Source organism: Aspergillus undulatus (assembly GCF_047715775.1).
Source record: "Aspergillus undulatus strain CBS 261.88 unplaced genomic scaffold BDV17scaffold_63, whole genome shotgun sequence".
In the NCBI taxonomy this organism is placed as follows: Eukaryota; Fungi; Ascomycota; class Eurotiomycetes; order Eurotiales; family Aspergillaceae; genus Aspergillus; species Aspergillus undulatus.
This window is the reverse complement of record NW_027396667.1, coordinates 98,591-115,523: the sequence shown is the minus strand read 5'-3', so window position 1 is coordinate 115,523 and position 16,933 is coordinate 98,591. Positions and strand designations below refer to the sequence as shown.

Sequence of the window (16,933 nt, the reverse complement as noted above, 5' to 3'; positions counted from 1 at the left end):
CTCAGAATTAGGACGAGGGAAAATCTTTATTGCTGAAAGACATCCATCACTTCTACTAGTTTCTGAGAGCAATTGTTAGAGTAACCCTCCCTTGGTGTATGTATTCTAGCAATCCACAACCAGCAGCATAGAAGCTCATTAGTGACGCATTTGGATGAATGAAAACTGTACCAACCTGAAGAGCCAGTTCAACAGCTACACTTTGGTTCATGAAATTTAGACAGGGTAGGTAACACTTTACAACACCGGTAAGTGACAATACTTATCAACTCACTCTTTTCAGAACTCTTAACGATGTTCTAAGTCTTTGCCTGACTCTTTGTCTGTATGCTCTTGTGTCAAGTGTGAGAGAAGGGGCGAGTATGTCCAATTCACAGCAATCAAGGGAGAAGGGATGTCTATCCAGGCTCGATTGACATACCCAACGAGTCAAAGCATTCCAGCCAGATGGTAAAAGATGTCCATTATAACTGTCTACCCAGTTGATAGGGACATATAGGCCATCTGTACATCCTAAACAACCCAGCAGCCCGCTCTAAGGTAATCACCAATGCTCCTCCTCAATATCTACATCCTCAATATCCACCCCGTCCACAAACCACCGCCCCGCACCGTTGCCGTCTGGTCCAAGTAAGATATCGTTGCCGCTCATCATCCGCTTGCGCATCTTCCCTGTTTCCCTGTCGAAGGTCCAGTCCTCGAGGCCGTAGCACCGCTTCCACCGCATGGAGTCGTCGGCATCTTGAAACTCGTACCAGAACTGGACTGCGATACGATCATCGGTAAATGAGAATAGCTCTTTTCGCAGCTTGTAATTCTTTTCGCGCTTCCACTTCGCAGTCAGGAAGTCAATGATACCATCTGTTCCGGAAAAGAATGAGGCGCGGTTGCGCCATATGCAGGTTGGTGTGTATGCCTGAGCAACACGAACGGGGTCTCTGTATCATCACATATTAGCAAAAGCTTATAATTCAAATATTCGTGTAGATGAATAGGCGAGTAGTCCCCGTCAGTGATTATGCTGCCGCTAGACAAGTTGAGGTGTGCAGCCATGATGGATGGAGGGCATAAGCAGGGGATGATCGACACCCGCTCCATGCTACAGTTCCTTATAAGGATAACCATCGCAAGATTCGGGACTTTGGTAGACAGAAAAGAGATCGTTTAGAGTAGTTTCTGAGTTTTCATGGACGCTCATAGAACTCGGCATGTATCACAGTGGTTGGGTGCTTACTGGGTATTCCAAAGGTTCTGGGCTGCTTTGACTTTCTTCCTTGCTGTCTTTTCGGTGAAGGGCGGCTTTAAATCCGCCATTTTCACCTCTTTATTGAATATAACCAAGACTGAAAAGGGTGGGTGAATTATGCCTTGGGTGAGGTTTGAAGAGTCATACAATAAGCTTCATCACGTGTTCAAAGCGTGATGCAGCGTCTCCACAGCAAGGTACAGCAGTCAAGTACTTGAAGCTACAATCCACATAGTTTAGATATACATCTCGTCGAAGTAAAGGCATACATCACGTTATGGAATCCAATCTCGTCCCTGCACTAGTTGTATGCAGATGTGGCACCGTTGGTATAGATAGATAAACCGCCTCCTATAACCGTCCGGACCGTATCAATCATTAATCGCCGTGGGAACGTTGTCCGCGCTTCATGGTTATACGCCTGTCTGGCTAGGGTCATTTGCTATCAAGCCGAAGGTGACCTAAGATATTCCGTAACTGCCTCAAGAGGAGTAGAAGCCAAAATTCATAATATCAGAGCTTCGCAAATCAGATTCCCGTCCGTAGCCACCTGACGAATCTTATCACTTATCAGATTCAATAACCGAGTCCAAATTCCGATGAGCGGTTCGGATAGTGGGATCTGGCCTCATTTCCGGTGGCGGGCTTAGCCATCACGGATACCCATCGCCGGCTTTTACCAAACAGAAACGTCTATCATAATCCAAATCATCTGGGCCAGATAACCAGAGGATGGCAATTATCAAGGCGACCGCCTCTCGGAAGGTCTTCGGAGCTTCCCGAGGCGACACTCGGCGATGCTTCGGCACAATCACGTGGATTCTGCTGGTTAATTGGAGGGGTAATATTAGGCGGTAAGTGTCAACTTGGGGATATCATTGGAGAGATATGGTAGGCGGTGAATTTTGTAAGGCAAACAAATCACGCGGCTCAGGCTCGACGCGACAAGGAGGGGCAATTCAATGATCACCTTGCCTGGGGACTTTTGACAAGCACGAGCTACCTTGGGCCGTGCTGCTTGAAGTGAGCTGTATGCGCCATTGGCCCAATGCCACCTACCGAGTCCCACTCAAAAGAGTGCATTGAGGGGGAGCATTGAAAGTGCGGTGTGTCTTGAGGCGTCACTATCAGTAATTGCAGCGCAACATGCGGACAAAATGCCACGGTTGGAAGGGATAAAGTGACAAAGCCATAGCGACGAGATCCCGATGGTTTCACAGCAGCTTAGTCAATGACGGGGTCTAGATATGGATTGCGTGGTGCGGCGCGGACGGCCATGGATGGTGGGGGGAGGGGAGGTTAGGTAAGGTACTGGGAGCAATTGGCGGGGCGTTAGTCTCGGCCCTCTTTCTTGATAATACAGACAGGCGAATCATCGACGGGATTCGGTATCCTTCTGCTTCGGATCACCTCACACTATGGATGGCGTCTCTGCAGCCCGGAACTGCGCCATTCGATTTCTCTTTTTGGAGGTGCGATCTCCAACGGCAACTCTGGCACCGTGCCTATTTAATACCCACGTCCCCTCCACTCTCTGTCTTTCTTCTCTCTCTCCAATTTCCGTATTATAACTTTACTCTTACCTGAATTCTTGTCTTGTCTCTATCTACTCTCATTTCCAACACAACCCACTACTACATTCACAATGTCTGGACTCAAGGCCGGTGACAGCTTCCCCGCTGACGTTACTTTCTCGTAAGTTGCTCCTCTTGCCGACGAACACATTGGTCTCAGGGCTAACCGTCTGTGCTTCTATAGCTACATTCCCTGGACTGAGGAGAAGGGCGAGATCACCTCCTGCGGTATCCCCATCAACTACTACGCCTCTAAGGAGTGGGCCGACAAGAAGGTTATCCTCTTCGCCCTCCCCGGTGCTTTCACCCCCGTCTGCTCTGCTCGCCACGTCCCCGAGTACCTTGAGCGCCTCCCTGAGATCCGCGCCAAGGGTGTCGACGTTGTTGCTGTCCTCGCCTACAACGATGCTTTCGTCATGAGCGCCTGGGGCAAGGCCAACCAGGTCACCGGTGACGACATCGTACGTCCCCTTAGTTACGTTCTCTCGTATAGTCGGGCTTGTTGCTAACTTCTTCTCCAGCTCTTCCTTTCCGACCCCGAGGCTAAGTTCTCCAAGAGCATCGGCTGGGCCGACGAGGAGGGCCGCACCAAGCGTTACGCCATCGTCCTCGACCACGGCAAGGTCACCTACGCTGCTCTCGAGCCCGCTAAGAATCACCTCGAGTTCTCCAGCGCCGAGACCGTTATCAAGCACCTGTAAATGATGAATATGATATGATAGAACGCGTGTTCCATCCGTTGGGTAATTCTCTGCAAAGACAGGGGCTCATATTAGACTTAGACCTTCCGCATATAGAGGAATGCAATGCATTTACGAAGCTATGATCTCTCCCTCGGATTTTCCTTCGGTAAACATTCAGCGTAGTAGAGTTCTGTAACGAGATTTTGATACTATATATCTTGATAACGGTGGCGTAAAGTGACAAGCCAAGTGAAGAAAGCCACCAGCAATAGCACGAACACCAAGAAAACCGTGGCCAAAGTAAGCTTAAATATTAATTACCCCAGCTTCCACAAGATCTACATGAACCCAAGCGCTGTTGGCTCGTTCGATTGGTTCTCGACTTCTGTGTGCTTTTCTCTCGGCCGGGAGGGATGACGCGCTAAAAACTTCCATTCAGCGCGGAATCTAGTCCGTCTCGCGGCACATGATTTGTAGTTTTCCAGAGCTTCACGCTTGACACAAACAACTCCGAGTCTCAGCTATTTGGCACGCCATCAAGAGAGCCCTTCTCTCCATTGACCGGCTATGATGGCCACGAATCCACCCTCAAAGCGCAAGCCCGCGTTCCCCGGCCAAAACTCCGCCGCTGCCCGCAAACGCGCAAAGACAATCGATGCTCGGTCTTTGGCTGTGCAGTCCTCTGACGCTACGCTTTCCGCGACGGGAGAGCTCGATGCCGCAGCTTATCTCAAGGCTCGCGAATTCGAAATCCGCTCCCTTGAGTCTGGCATTCAGCGGTCGAAAGCCGCCCTCACAACTCGTGCTTTTCAGCAGGTGCCCCGATCGCTGAGACGGCGAACTGCTAGTCATAATGTGAAGAGAGTGCCAGGAAGGTTGAGAGCGAGGGCGAAGAGAGAGGTATGTCCTACCTGTTGATACCGCGGAGTTGCCGTTTTATGGACTTTTACACTGATGTCTTTGGTGCTAGATGATCGAGGATAATACACCAACCGTTACAGCACGACGCCGAAAACCAACAGAGAACATGCGAATCCGCCTCGAGACCGCCAGACGATTACAGAAACTGAATTCAAAAACCAAAGCTAAGCGGGCTGCCCTAAAGGCGAGACAGAATAAGGATAATGAGAAGGCTTTGGAAGAGACAGGAAGCCATTCATTTAGCATCGCCCCACGAGTTCCTAAGATCAAGAAAAACAAGCTCTCACGACCGCCGCCGCCGGAGACAAAATACAAAAAGCGACAGCGCTCGAAGACGTGGCTCCCTACGCACATGTTTCACGCGAAACGCGCTCATATGGCGACGTCGAAAGACCCACTGTGGAGGTTTGCGGTGCCGTTGTCGCCGACGGAGAAGAGCTATAGGCCTACCCATCGGGCGAGTGGTGCTAGAGGTGCGGTGGTATGGGACATGAGTTATATCTCTACGATTCAGTTAGAAGGCGCGGAGGCAGCTTTGGAGCAGGTGCTCCGAGCCGTTGGAATAGTGGGAGATGATGCCTGGGGTGTGAAGGGGAAGAAGTGGAGGGCCGGCGTGAGAAGTCTTCGAGCCTGGGTCTTTGAATCAGAAAGCCAACGAAGACCTATCGCACCTGTCACTTTGATTCGATGTGCTCAGGAGACCACCGAAGATGTGGAAATGGTTGACGCTGATGGTGATGCTAATGCAAAAACCAAAAAGCAGAAACATAAGCCGAAGATCTTCGTCAGATTTCATCCATCTGCATTCTTGCAGCTCTGGAACGAGCTGCTGACACTCTCGAAACAGCAGAGCCCGCCAGTTATGATTGAGGATCTGCGATTCGAGATTGGCAGTATTGATATTACCGGCCCAGGGTCAACCGAAGCCCTGACCGCAGCGTTACGGCCATCGAGATATGCAGGCAGAGAAACTCCAACGGACAGCTCAGAGGCTACTTGGAAGGCTCTGCTGGGAGTAACAAATCCGTCATCATTACCCCAGGACGCCATTCTCTCATTCTCTATATCAGATCCACGTCTCAATTTCCCACCTCAAAAGCTTGAACCATCATTTTCTGAACAAGCAACGCAAGAATTGGCCGTGCTACTGTCAACATGGCCGTCTGATACAACCCCAACACCATCTGCAATCTTCGATCGTCGCAACCGACTGGCGGCTGCCCGCGACCTTCCCAGCCAAAAGGCTATCAACCGTCGACGTGCCGAAGCAGGGTTAGGAAAGTATCCGGCTCCCCAAGCTTCAGATCCTCAGATCCCCGTCCTCATTCTTGCAACCAGACCTAGTTTGCAGCAGAAGAACAGTAATTCCCAAGGCTCCTGGACCGTCCTCCTGCCTTGGAAATGCGTACCATCAGTATGGTATTCCCTGATGTACTACCCACTCTCGAGCGGCGGCAACCCCCGATTTGGCGGGCTAGAAGAACAACAACAACTAGCCTTCGAGGCGGGAGAGCCCTGGTTCCCTGGTGATTACCCGGGTACCCACGCAGGCTGGGAATGGGGTCTTCGAGAGCGCGAAGCTGCCAAGAAGGAGTGGGAGCGACGGCCGAAAGGACGAAGGGTCGAATTCGACACACTCGATCTGGGCAACGGCCAAAAAGGTGAAATTGGCCGTGGCTGGGCGTGCGATTGGGAGAGACTGATTAAGCCAGACAGTGACGCTTCCACCGAGACTGAGAAGGATACATCTGAGAAAGAAGGCACGGTTGCTGAAGCGCCAAAGAATACCGACAATGCCGAACCTCCATTAAACATTCATCAACTCCCCAATTCCCAGGCCAATCTCGCCATTAACGACCCATCCTATAGTGTCAGTGAGAATGCTCTCGCTTCAGTGAAACTCACATTACATTCTCGCGGCCATCCTGAACCCCGAGCACGCATCTATCGACTCCCATCGAACAATCCAGAACTCCGCCAGAAGTGGCTTTCGCTGGCTTCGGAGAAGCCCTCATCTGAAGCCCAGACCTCGACCTCCTCAAAAACAACAGCTCTATCAAGCGCGGACCATGAAGACATCAGCGTTACCCGACAGCGTCTTGCTGCATCACTGCTTTTACCGGCTGATTCCTCGAGTCAAGCCGAGCATCTTCCCCTGCCGGGTGAAGAGGACCTTATTGGCTTTATTACGACAGGAAACTATAACCTCTCTGAAGGAAAGGGTACGGGGATCGGGTCTATCTTGATCTCCAAAGTCGGGAATACGGTTAAGGGTGCAAGGAAGAAGAGCAAAGAGAAGAATATGTGCATTGTGAGAAATGCAGGTGAGACTGTCGGGCGGCTGGCCTTTTGGGCACTTGTTTGAGCTCTGTGCCAGTGTCTGCTCAAGCCTGAGGGCTCCCCGACAACTCGGGTTCGAAAAGATATTCATGTATGATTAAGGTATGAATTTGATACCCAAAGAATTTGGATTAGCTATGCGCGTACATCGTATGCTGGCTGGCTATTCAGAAGAAAAAAAAAAAAAAAACCTCTTACACATGAGACGTCAAACAGATAGAACTTTAAGTGAACAGTAGGTATACAAGTAATATAAACAAACAACAATTCTATTTTCGGCAAGACGCTCTTGCAGCAATACCATACCATATCATTGAGTATCAGATGGTGAAAATCAACCCACAATCCGATCCACAAACCCCTCCTCAAGCTTCGCAACCTCCTTCTTAAACTCCTGCACCTCCTTCCAACAATCCAACGGCCGCCGGTCATTCAACCGCAAACAACTAACCACATCCGCCTGCGCTTTCGCAACAGACCCATCAAGCTCAGCCAGCTTCTTCCTCCCCTTAAGCTTCAGCCTCAACTCCTCGATATCCGAGTTCACCGACTCCCGGCTCAATTCACGGGCAGGGGTGGCATTCTCTGTAGCAGCAGCAGGCAGTGCAGGCGAGTACTCGCGGCCAGCGAATGGGATCCGGGGCGCGTCGAGGTCTAGTGAGCCGGCTGGGTACTGGGGCGAGCTGAGCGGCACGCTAGGTGGCGGCGCGAGGGCGGCTGGCGAAGAGGCGTTATCGGAGTCCTTGACCTCTGCGAGTTTCTTCTCGATTTCAGCTAGGGTTTGTTGTTCGCGGGCGCGGAGGCGCTCGAGTTCTTGCGCGACGCGGGCTTGGATTTGGAGTTCGAGGGATTTGGCGCGGGCGGAATCGGTCTAAGTAGGATTTGTTAGATGCTGCAAGCACTTTTGGAGCTTTAGAGGTTACGAAGGGCGTGACATACTTCGGTATTTGATTGGAGACCGTCGACGAGGTTGGAGGAGAATTGGATGGGGGAGTTGCTGTAGGTTCATCGTTAGCTAGCTATCCGTGCTTCTCAACGCTTGATGTAATGAATGGCAGTGCCTTGGATTGTCTTGAAGAAAAAACGCCATTGACTTAGATAGGTTTGTACTCATCTCCACCAGGATAATGGCTCAAATAGAAGCAGCGAGTTCTCAAAACAGTGGTACATACCTCTCGAAAAGGTGTTTTGACCCAGCCGAGGCCTCGGGCTTGGAGCCGCCAGCGCCCATGATGTGCTTTATGATTGAAAAACGAGAGCCCTATAACAAAAAATGAGAGTATCTCTCTCGTTTACGGCTGGTAGCGCGCCGCAATGGATTGCAAAGAACGAATTGGTGAGCTGCTCGAGGCCGTCGTCCGAAATATGGAGGTTGATACTGCAGCCGACTTCCGCCGTACAAGTCACGTGCGATCAATGTAGGCATTGATTACCTAAGTCGATGCAGTGTCTTGCACGACCAGCATCAACTTCCAAGTCAGTCGATCTACATTTGATCTAATGTTTACTTCGATTCATGATCTTTTACATCGGCGACCGTAACTTGCGGTCATTCATCGTACAGAATGAGCGCTACGATACTCATCTGGTCTAAGCTGGATCTTCGGCTTCTGGAGCTCAAATGTGCACTGCTTGTCACAAGCCAGCATTGAATCCCCCATCAAAGGAAACATGCAGTTTTCTGAGATGAGGTAGTGGCTGAAAGAATTGAGCATGGCCTGACTGGCCAGACAACTGACATAGGCGGGCTGCCACACAGAGTTATGTTTTCGATTCCAAGAACTGGACCAAGAGCAGCTAGGCCAGTTCAAGGTATGGCGGAGGACTCTCCGGACGTTAAGATGGTATAGCCTCAAAAGATGAAGCGTAACCATCGCAAGGCTGCGAAGGGCCAAAGGTGCCTAGGGTATAGTGTATTTCTGTTGAGAGAACACCGGGCTGCATGTCAGACTCAGCATGTCAGTTTATGCAGGCTGTCGACACTTCTGTATACAGCAGCAGTAGAGTAGTTGGCTGATATCGTCGAGTTGTTGCCTCACACTAGAAGCATCCATGTCTTCTTTTCGTCCTTCTCCGTTCCCTGCCCCAATTCTAACCACTTGTTACTCACCGGTGAAGCAGAAGCCCGCGCCATCCCCACTGTGTCTCGTAGCGTCATCGATGGAAGGCGATGGACTATGGAGTCGCTTTGGCCTCCTCCAATCTCGCCGTTTCTGCAGCCAACTCCAGGCACATCGGGACACAACTTCATGCGAAGGAGCTACGAAAGAACCCGAGTAAAAATGTCTCAGCCTGCGCCCATCCCGATGATAGGCCGCGCCGGCAGTGGCAGTGGCAGTGAAAAGGCAATGGAGCCCCGCCAACCCGGCCTGAGTCGCCCGCAGTTGCAGTTTTGTTACCCACCACGACTGACCTCATCGACCCCTCCGTATCCAGGAAATGAATTAATCGCCCGGCCCTGCTTCACTTTTATCACTTCATGGATAATTAATATTCTTCGCTTCTCCCGCTTTGTCCCTCCTATCTTTATCTCCTCCGCTGGTTTTTCTTCCCCAGAACCACAGCGGCATTGCTCCTCCACCTCTCCTATCGTTATCTCCAGATCTTCAACTTTTGTTAAACAAACATCATATTGACCTAGTAAGATCCTACCTGAACTGTTTGTATTGGAAAGTTTTTCTAACTGACTTCGCCTCGTCTAGCTTTTTGTCCGCCATCATGTCTGTTCTTGTCGAAGAGGCTACGCGCATTGCGAACCAGTTCGACTACCCAGCGAAAGAAGTCCAACGAGGAGTGAAGGAGTATATCAGAGAAAGCGATGAAGGTCTCTCTCAAGAAGGCACAACACTGAGCCAGATTCCCACGTTCGTGACATCGGTTCCCAATGGCACAGAGAAGGTACGATTTTTCGCTTCAACGGCAGTGCTGGACGCCTCTGACGACTGTAATAGGGTCTGTATCTGGCCGTCGACCTAGGAGGCACCAACTTCAGAGTGTGCTCCATCGATTTGCACGGAAACCATACATTTTCCCTCACGCAGTCCAAGATCATGATTCCCCGCGAGTTGATGACGTCAGGTTCATCAAAGGAGCTCTTCTTGTTCCTTGCCCGCCAGATCGAGTCGTTCCTGCGCATCCACCACAATGAGCATTTCGAGGCGCACTTGAAGCGGAAGGTAGCGGCTAAGGAGGAGGATCTTTTCGATCTGGGATTCACATTCAGTTTTCCTGTGCGCCAATTGGGGATTAACAAGGGTACGTTGATTCGCTGGACGAAAGGCTTCGACATCCCCGATGCGGTAGGCCAGGACGTTTGTGCGCTTCTCCAGGATGCCATTGATGAGCTGAATCTTCCTGTGCGCGTGGCTGCGCTTGTTAACGATACCGTCGGTACCCTAATGGCTCGTTCGTACACGTCTCCCGGTGAGATTGGAACCTTCCTCGGCGCCATCTTTGGAACGGGCACAAACGGCGCTTATGTCGAGAAGCTCAACAAGGTTACCAAGATGGACAACATCGAGCACTCCGACTATGATAAGTCAACTGGCGAGATGATCATCAATGCGGAATGGGGCAGCTTCGACAACCACCTGAGTGTTCTGCCGAATACGAAGTACGACCAGCAGCTCGATGCTGACAGCGTCAACCCCGGCATCCAGATGTTCGAGAAGCGCGTCTCGGGCATGTTCCTGGGTGAGATTCTGCGTCTGGCCTTGCTCGACCTGCATCGCAACGAGAAGACGGGTCTTTTCAAAGCCAACTCGTCATTGGATGTCTTTATTCCGGAGACTTCTTCCTTCTACAGACAATGGGGTATTGACACTAGCCTTTTGAGTATCGTCGAGGCCGATAAGAGCAAAAACTACGAGCAGATCAAGTCCGCCCTGAGGGAACACCTGAAGGTTGAGCGAGCAAGCGACAATGACTGCAAGGCAGTCCAAACCTTGGTTCACGCCATTGGCAAACGCGCAGCTCGTCTTGCAGCCATTCCTCTAGCCGCCATTCTCATCTCCACCGGCAAATTGCAGACTGATCCTCTGGTCGACATTGGTGTTGATGGCAGCCTAGTCGAATACTACCCCAACTTCGAGGGATACATGAGGGAAGCCCTCCGCGAAGTTCCTGAAGTTGGCGAAGCCGGTGAAAAGAAGGTGCGAATCGGTCTTTCCCAGGACGGTAGCGGAGTTGGAGCGGCCCTGATCGCCCTTGTCGCAAGCAAAGAGGGCAAAGAGGTGCCTAAATGATCATGACATCTGACGACTTTTACTTTCTCTTGTTCATACTTATTCCTCACGACTTTCATGGTATTCTGCCTCGGCCTCCACCTCTTCGTTATCTCCTGGATGTGATGCAGCGGCTGGGCTCCTTACCTATCCCCAGCGCCGGCAAAAAAGGCAATCAATTTTGCAAAATGAAATGTATCATTATGACTGTTCATGGCATCTGTCTGTAAACCTGTTGTTCAGCGTACCTATTGCAATCTATAAAAATTTTGGAATTGGTGAATTACACTTTGAGGATGCTCATACCCTCAACGCACCTCAGGGAATATACTCAAGCATTCATGCTATAGACTCACAACTTTACTGGCCTTCTCAATAGCTTTCTCCGAGACTTCACTTCTCGACAAGTCGCGAGGATCCATGCGTCTAATAGCGCTTAAAACTACTAATCTCATCCTAATCGCCAACCCAAAAGCCACAAATTCCCCGAAGGAACAAAACCAGCAACATATTAAACAACTAAGTGGTATAAACCAAATCCTCTAAACAGCCGCATATAAACTCAAATAAACCCCCCAAATAACCCCCATCCCGGACCCAAACACCACCCTCCGATCCAACGGCACAACCGTATACATGAGCGTCGACACCACCGGCCGAAACTTCAACCGCGCAATCATAATCGGCTTGAAGTCCTCCAGGACAAGTTCACATGCCCTAGACAGACTCGTCCCCTTGAGCAGGTTAATCAGCATAACGAAGAGAATGATATTCAGGATTCCGCCTATCGTTGCGTCGAGGAGGAATTTGGCGAGGAAGTTCAACAGGCGCCGGAGGCGCGGGGAGTTTTGGAACGCGTGCCTTGTTGAGCTTGATGCTGTGGAGGCGGGGATGAGTTTCTCCTTCACTTCCACGACGTCGATGCTTTGGCTTTGGGTTCTTCTAGATATGGGGAGGGATGGGGTCCCTGTTCCCATTGCCGGTGAACCACCGGCACCGCCGCCGGGATCTGTGGCTTGGAAGAGGAAGCCTGGGAAGGTTATCTGGAGATTTTGTTAGTTATTGTATTCTCGGTCAGTGCAGATAGGTAGGTACTTACCTCCAGCCACCGCTGCCAATAGTGGTTAATGGGGACGATTATGACTCCATAAGTGATGAATTGGAGGAGGGCGAGGACGCTCAGACTGAATTTTTTCTAGAAGGAAGTGTTAGGATCATACATATTTTCCGTGCTCTGTACTTGGGATGTTTGTCTATGGTGGGTAGATCATATATGTAGATAGGGGCGAAGGTGGGGAGTAATCTTTCTACAATGCGGTGGAGAGGCTTACATCTCGCCTATACTGGTCAATGACCTGAGCCAGTACGTTAGAAATGGCATTGAGAATGGTGCTCTGAACCGAGATTGTGATGAGGGTTTGGTAGGGTACAGGTGGCATAGTCGCGGGGAGCGGATCGGGAGGGGATTGTGTCAGGGTAACCAAGGAGAATTCATTGAGCTGATTTATGGATGGGGCGAATAAAAGGAGGGAATAGGAGGAGACCTAGATTGATTTGAAAGTCATGTACTTGCTTTGTGAATATCCATGGAGCAGCCAGGGACTTTAATTAGGGGCGACGATAGTGAAGGAATTCCGAGTGTTCACGTGTCCTCAGGGACAGCATACTCCGGGGTGAGACACTGACAGATGACTGACAGCTGCTAGGGATAGTTCATTTATGCTTTGGATCTCAAGCCCAACTAACGTCGTACTCGTGCTACATCCCAGCTATTTAGGTTTATGTCAAATGCACAGTGTGGATCATGGTTGGCAGGGTTCAATGGTCGGTTCAGGGTCTCGTCCTGACAGCAGCGCTCGATGACTCGGTCTAGAATTAGACGATCAGATATATGTACATGAGATGCCTCGCAGCGGCTCTTTTCTAGCATCAATATTTCTAGCGTTTGTGTCCTTCATTGCGCTTGTCGAGATGCAGAATATCGCTACGTCTCCGTTGTTGATTCAGTAAACCCGTGCAGCCCTCCATCCAAGATCCACTGCTCGTTGTCATCCCGATCATCCTGAACCCTCCGCCACGTTTGTTTTCGCTCCTTAGGCTCTCCTTGCTTTTCCTCAGGTGCCTTCCAGACAGGTCGCATGAGTCCACCAGCCGCAAGTAGAGGGTTACGACTGAATGCCTCGCCTCCGCTCCTTTGGCCACCACCGCCATCATAAGTGAGATCCTCCGTTTCCTCCTCTTCCGCCGCGGAGGGTGTACTTTCAGTTGGCGCAGCCTGGTACACCCTTCGAACGCGCCCGCCCTTAATATCCAAGCTCATAACCGTCGTCTTCTTCTCCCACTCCGGCCGTGCCTTCTCCTCCATCTCGCGCATTATTCGTTGCTGCTTCTTGAGCGCGAGCGCTCGCTGCGATGGGGTCATCCACAGAGTGCTCGCAACGTTGGGTGTCTCATAGTCTGCTGCCTCATCCACCACACGTGTCCGCTTTGCGTTCTGGGCCTGAAACTGCAACAGCTTATCCCTGTGCGCTTTCGCCGCAGTCAATTTGCTGGGTGACCGAGACAGCCCCGAACCTGGTCCCATCCCAGGGCCGCCCTCGCGGTGCAAACTGTCGTTGTGCGCGTGCATCTTTTCTTGTCCTCGCTCCTCTCTCAACTCGCGGATCATGCTCTGGATTTCCTCACTAGACAGCAATGGCGTCCCGCAGAATGAGCACGGCTGCAGCCCCTCCAGCGAACAGATAATCTTCCCGCAATTCAGGCAATTCGGCGCAGCATCAAACACCGGATGTAGCGTCGCATAACATGTGCATTTCCTCCGCTCCGACCCCAGTGTCGGATTCGTAGACACCTCCAGCGCCGCAATTGCCGCCGTTAAATCTGATATATTGTTCGTCGTCAGGGATCCCTTTGGCGTCGCCGGTCCAGAGCCGGAGCCAGAACCTCCTCCAGACCTTGAAACCTTTGCCGCCTTGGACTTTACATTCGGGAGAAGATCCGATATCATCGGCCCAGCTGCAGGTGGAGGTTTTCCTCCGCCCCCTCCACTCATTGGAAGAGCAGGCGAGTGAGTCCGCGGCGACGCCGCAGACCCCTGACGTGAGGGTACCTTGAGACTCGACCCATCCCTGCTTGAACCCCTCGCGGGTATATAATCCTCATTTAGATCCTCCTTCTTGTACCCGCCCGCAACATTCCCAAAATTCTCCGCCCTCCGCGGCGGCCCCGCGCTATGCAGTGGAGGCTTTGTCTTCTTGTTTTTGTTCTTAGTGTTATTGTTATTCCTTGAGCCCGAACACCCAGGGCTCGGAGTTTGCGACGGCGACGGCCGGGACGATGTAGACGATTCGTGTTGGCGCGAAGCAGACGTAGGGTCTGAACGCTGTGCGTTGAACGCAGATATGAATTCAAATGCGGCGGGCAAATCGCCTAGGAGGTTTTTAAGGTGTTCGGCGCCTTCTTCCTTCGAGAGGCTAGCGGCATACGTGAGGATTTGGGTGAGAGATTCGGTGTCGAGGGGTAGGATGTCGGCGAGACGCCGGAGGAGGGTGGGAGGGGTTGTGCTCATGGCGGGTAGAGCTAGAGGAGAGAATTGTAAACTAGTTGGGTCATAACATTAGAAGAGGGACGAACGCGAAGAGGTCGTCAAGCTTGGGAGATTCATTCAGAGCGGCGGGGATGAATCATAGTGATGCAGGTGAATAGATTCATTGCCTTATCTCTAAGGCACGAATTTCTATATACTTCGTCCAGTGTTCTCAAGCATAAAGCATCGTAAAGCATTCTGCTACAGCAGGCAGAGCAGCTCTGAAGGACCTCAGGCCTCATTTACACATAATATCAGCAAGTGATGCAGAATCTGAACCTGGAACTCATATCAAACTAATGTACATTCGTTCAACCACGTAATCATCTATTCCCAAAAGAAAACAGACCCATAAAACTTGAAGACGAAACGAAAGAAAAGTCAAGATGTCCCAGACTTTTAGACATGATGTTAAAATAGGCTCCGTACGCCCTGAATGCCGGATATGATATGTACGTGTCAAGGTCATTAAGATAGAAAAGAATATGTTCAGCCCAGTCGAGACACACCCGCGACTCTATATGGAAGATAATGATGGCGACAAGCGGCTATGCATCTCCGTTGCCTTCGGTTTTGACTTCCACGCTATCGGGCGTGATTCCATTCTTCAGCTTGCTTGGCGGTGGTGGTTTCTTCCCAGATAGCTTCTTCGGGGCACTCAGCTTCTTCTTTTTCGGTAGCGGGGTAGGAGTATCGTCATCCAATGGTCGCTTTGGTGGAGCAGAGGTCGGCGTGCCGCTGCCATTATCTTGTGGGGTTTTGTTCCTATTGACTTGTCTGCCGGAGAGGCCCAGACACCGATCTAGATGTTGTGCTACTCGGGTGACAACAAAGTAGCGAGGACAATTTGGGCACTTCACTGTCGGGAAAGACACCTTCTCTGGTGCTGCCTGTTTGAAGGAGCTATCAGGTGTTGTGGGAGGACTTGACGCTGGTGTATTTGAGGTGTTTGTTTGTTTTTTCTTCTTGGGGTTCAGCTTGTCGGTCGCAAATGGGTTACCGTGGACATCATGTCCAGGTTTGCTGATCATGGGCTGTTTCTGGCAGTATTCCTTATAAGGGTCCGGAGGACGACGAGCTCCAATCCCAGTCGTCGGATATAAGAGACGAGGTAATCGACAATCAGGGCAAATTATCTCTTTCGTTGTCTGGAGCGGGTTTCCCTTGAGGTAAACCTTGCCGTCCTCAAAGACCGCTCCATCGGTCTCGATCCGAATGTCTTTGAATTCCTCCGAATCTTGTTCTCCGACTTTAGGCGGGCCAGCTGGCTTGATTCCTGCTTCTTCGCGACGTCGAGTGGCTTCCTCCTCTGCTTTCTGTCTTGCAACGACTACTGCTGAGCGCATCCGGGCCATCTTTTCATCACGATGAACTTTGGCAACGATGTCATGGATAATATTGTAAAATGTGTCGTTCAGTATGTCACCGGACTGGACAGTCAGTATAGGGCTTGACAAGCTAGTATATTAATTCTTGAGCATACCAGTTTCGCAATTGTGCCCGGCGGGAAGGCGCTTTGCCCCTCTGTCCTGTTTGAATCACCCATGGCTAGAATGTCTGGTGTCGAAGCGTTAGTATACTGGTATATATTGTAACTCGGAGGAAAAACTGCTAAAGGTAGCCTTATGGCCAAATGGCTGGAACTTCATACATCAAGAGACCCTCACGTTTTCGGGGACGTCTCCAAAGGATGAAAGCGAAGGTGCAAGGCTCCGATGCACAGTATACCCATAGAGTACTGTATATCCCAACTCACATCCGTATTCAAACCCCGAAATTATCTCTGATGTGCTCGTGTCAATAATTGATCATCAAGCGGAAACGCAGTTGCGAAGATTTCTCAAACTTGAACCCGTAGTTCAATGTAACATGCGCGTCGCCGAAACGTATAATAAGAGATAAGGGGAGACGTCGGAAGGATGGTTTTCAAGGTCGGAGAGTGATCCCGCGATGTGGAAAGGGCGCGGCCAGCTGTAATATCGGAATCGGAGCAGATGTCAGAGAGGACAAAGGAGCGCAGGAAATCAATGAGAAGGCGCCGGGATTGTAAAAGACACAAAGAGATAACGTCGGCGGTATCCCATATGCCTAAGGAACCGTGAATAGCTAGAATCTATTGTGTTCAACGACACTGGAGAGCCAGCCTAAGGGGAGTGTTAGTGTTCGCATGGCAACAGCACCGCAGAGCTGGCTTACCTTGGCCGATCCAGCAACCGCACAAGTTGGCTCTATTATATATAGCGGAGAGTGCCCCACCTTCCTAGGAGCGCAAAAAAAGTATTATTCGAATTGGAAGAAGCGTGGATGAGTCCTTGCTGAAGGGCAGTCGTGGGCCGAAGAAGTGAAGAGCCGCTGGCAGT

The 16,933-nt window shown here is 50.9% G+C and overlaps 9 protein-coding genes across 9 annotated transcripts; 4 read left to right on the top strand and 5 right to left on the bottom strand.

The window, feature by feature from the left end:
* Nucleotides 1-544: 544 nt before the first annotated feature.
* Nucleotides 545-1,314, bottom strand: BDV17DRAFT_295126 (uncharacterized protein; the record flags this gene model as incomplete). Its single annotated transcript, XM_073762994.1, has 2 exons — nt 545-938; nt 1,235-1,314. The coding sequence occupies 2 exons, from the start codon at nt 1,312-1,314 to the stop codon at nt 545-547; spliced, it is 474 nt and encodes a 157-aa protein (XP_073611597.1).
* Nucleotides 1,315-2,891: 1,577 nt separating this feature from the next.
* On the top strand, nt 2,892-3,521 carry BDV17DRAFT_284465 (peroxiredoxin family protein; the record flags this gene model as incomplete). The annotated part of the gene is made up of 3 exons (XM_073760537.1): nt 2,892-2,941; nt 3,005-3,281; nt 3,342-3,521. The coding sequence occupies 3 exons, from the start codon at nt 2,892-2,894 to the stop codon at nt 3,519-3,521; spliced, it is 507 nt and encodes a 168-aa protein (XP_073611596.1).
* Nucleotides 3,522-4,073: 552 nt separating this feature from the next.
* On the top strand, nt 4,074-6,789 carry BDV17DRAFT_295124 (ribonuclease P/MRP protein subunit POP1; the record flags this gene model as incomplete). Its single annotated transcript, XM_073762993.1, has 2 exons — nt 4,074-4,403; nt 4,474-6,789. The coding sequence occupies 2 exons, from the start codon at nt 4,074-4,076 to the stop codon at nt 6,787-6,789; spliced, it is 2,646 nt and encodes an 881-aa protein (XP_073611595.1).
* Nucleotides 6,790-6,943: 154 nt separating this feature from the next.
* Nucleotides 6,944-8,117, bottom strand: BDV17DRAFT_205141 (Mic19 family protein). The gene is made up of 3 exons (XM_073755328.1): nt 7,937-8,117; nt 7,704-7,761; nt 6,944-7,635 (listed from the first exon to the last, which is right to left on the bottom strand). Exons 1-3 carry the CDS (start codon nt 7,993-7,995, stop codon nt 7,099-7,101), a joined length of 654 nt encoding a protein of 217 aa, XP_073611594.1. The 5' UTR covers nt 7,996-8,117; the 3' UTR covers nt 6,944-7,098.
* Nucleotides 8,118-8,789: 672 nt separating this feature from the next.
* BDV17DRAFT_205130 (uncharacterized protein) lies at nt 8,790-9,704 on the top strand. Its single transcript, XM_073755327.1, has one exon. The coding sequence runs from the start codon at nt 8,942-8,944 to the stop codon at nt 9,398-9,400; it is 459 nt and encodes a 152-aa protein (XP_073611593.1). The 5' UTR covers nt 8,790-8,941; the 3' UTR covers nt 9,401-9,704.
* Nucleotides 9,219-11,094, top strand: glkA (glucokinase glkA). Its single transcript, XM_073755325.1, has 3 exons — nt 9,219-9,404; nt 9,467-9,662; nt 9,716-11,094. The coding sequence occupies exons 2-3, from the start codon at nt 9,483-9,485 to the stop codon at nt 11,006-11,008; spliced, it is 1,473 nt and encodes a 490-aa protein (XP_073611592.1). The 5' UTR covers nt 9,219-9,404; nt 9,467-9,482; the 3' UTR covers nt 11,009-11,094.
* Nucleotides 11,095-11,447: 353 nt separating this feature from the next.
* BDV17DRAFT_205127 (uncharacterized protein) lies at nt 11,448-12,616 on the bottom strand. Its single transcript, XM_073755326.1, has 3 exons — nt 12,319-12,616; nt 12,087-12,182; nt 11,448-12,030 (listed from the first exon to the last, which is right to left on the bottom strand). Exons 1-3 carry the CDS (start codon nt 12,424-12,426, stop codon nt 11,530-11,532), a joined length of 705 nt encoding a protein of 234 aa, XP_073611591.1. The 5' UTR covers nt 12,427-12,616; the 3' UTR covers nt 11,448-11,529.
* Nucleotides 12,617-12,685: 69 nt separating this feature from the next.
* Nucleotides 12,686-14,804, bottom strand: BDV17DRAFT_273762 (C2HC5-type zinc finger protein). The gene has a single exon (XM_073759047.1). It carries the CDS (start codon nt 14,553-14,555, stop codon nt 12,972-12,974), a length of 1,584 nt encoding a protein of 527 aa, XP_073611590.1. The 5' UTR covers nt 14,556-14,804; the 3' UTR covers nt 12,686-12,971.
* A 317-nt stretch (nt 14,805-15,121) lies between these two features.
* BDV17DRAFT_295119 (SGF11 family protein) lies at nt 15,122-16,119 on the bottom strand (the record flags this gene model as incomplete). The annotated part of the gene is made up of 2 exons (XM_073762992.1): nt 15,122-16,003; nt 16,057-16,119. The coding sequence occupies 2 exons, from the start codon at nt 16,117-16,119 to the stop codon at nt 15,122-15,124; spliced, it is 945 nt and encodes a 314-aa protein (XP_073611589.1).
* Between the last annotated feature and the right edge of the window lie 814 nt (nt 16,120-16,933).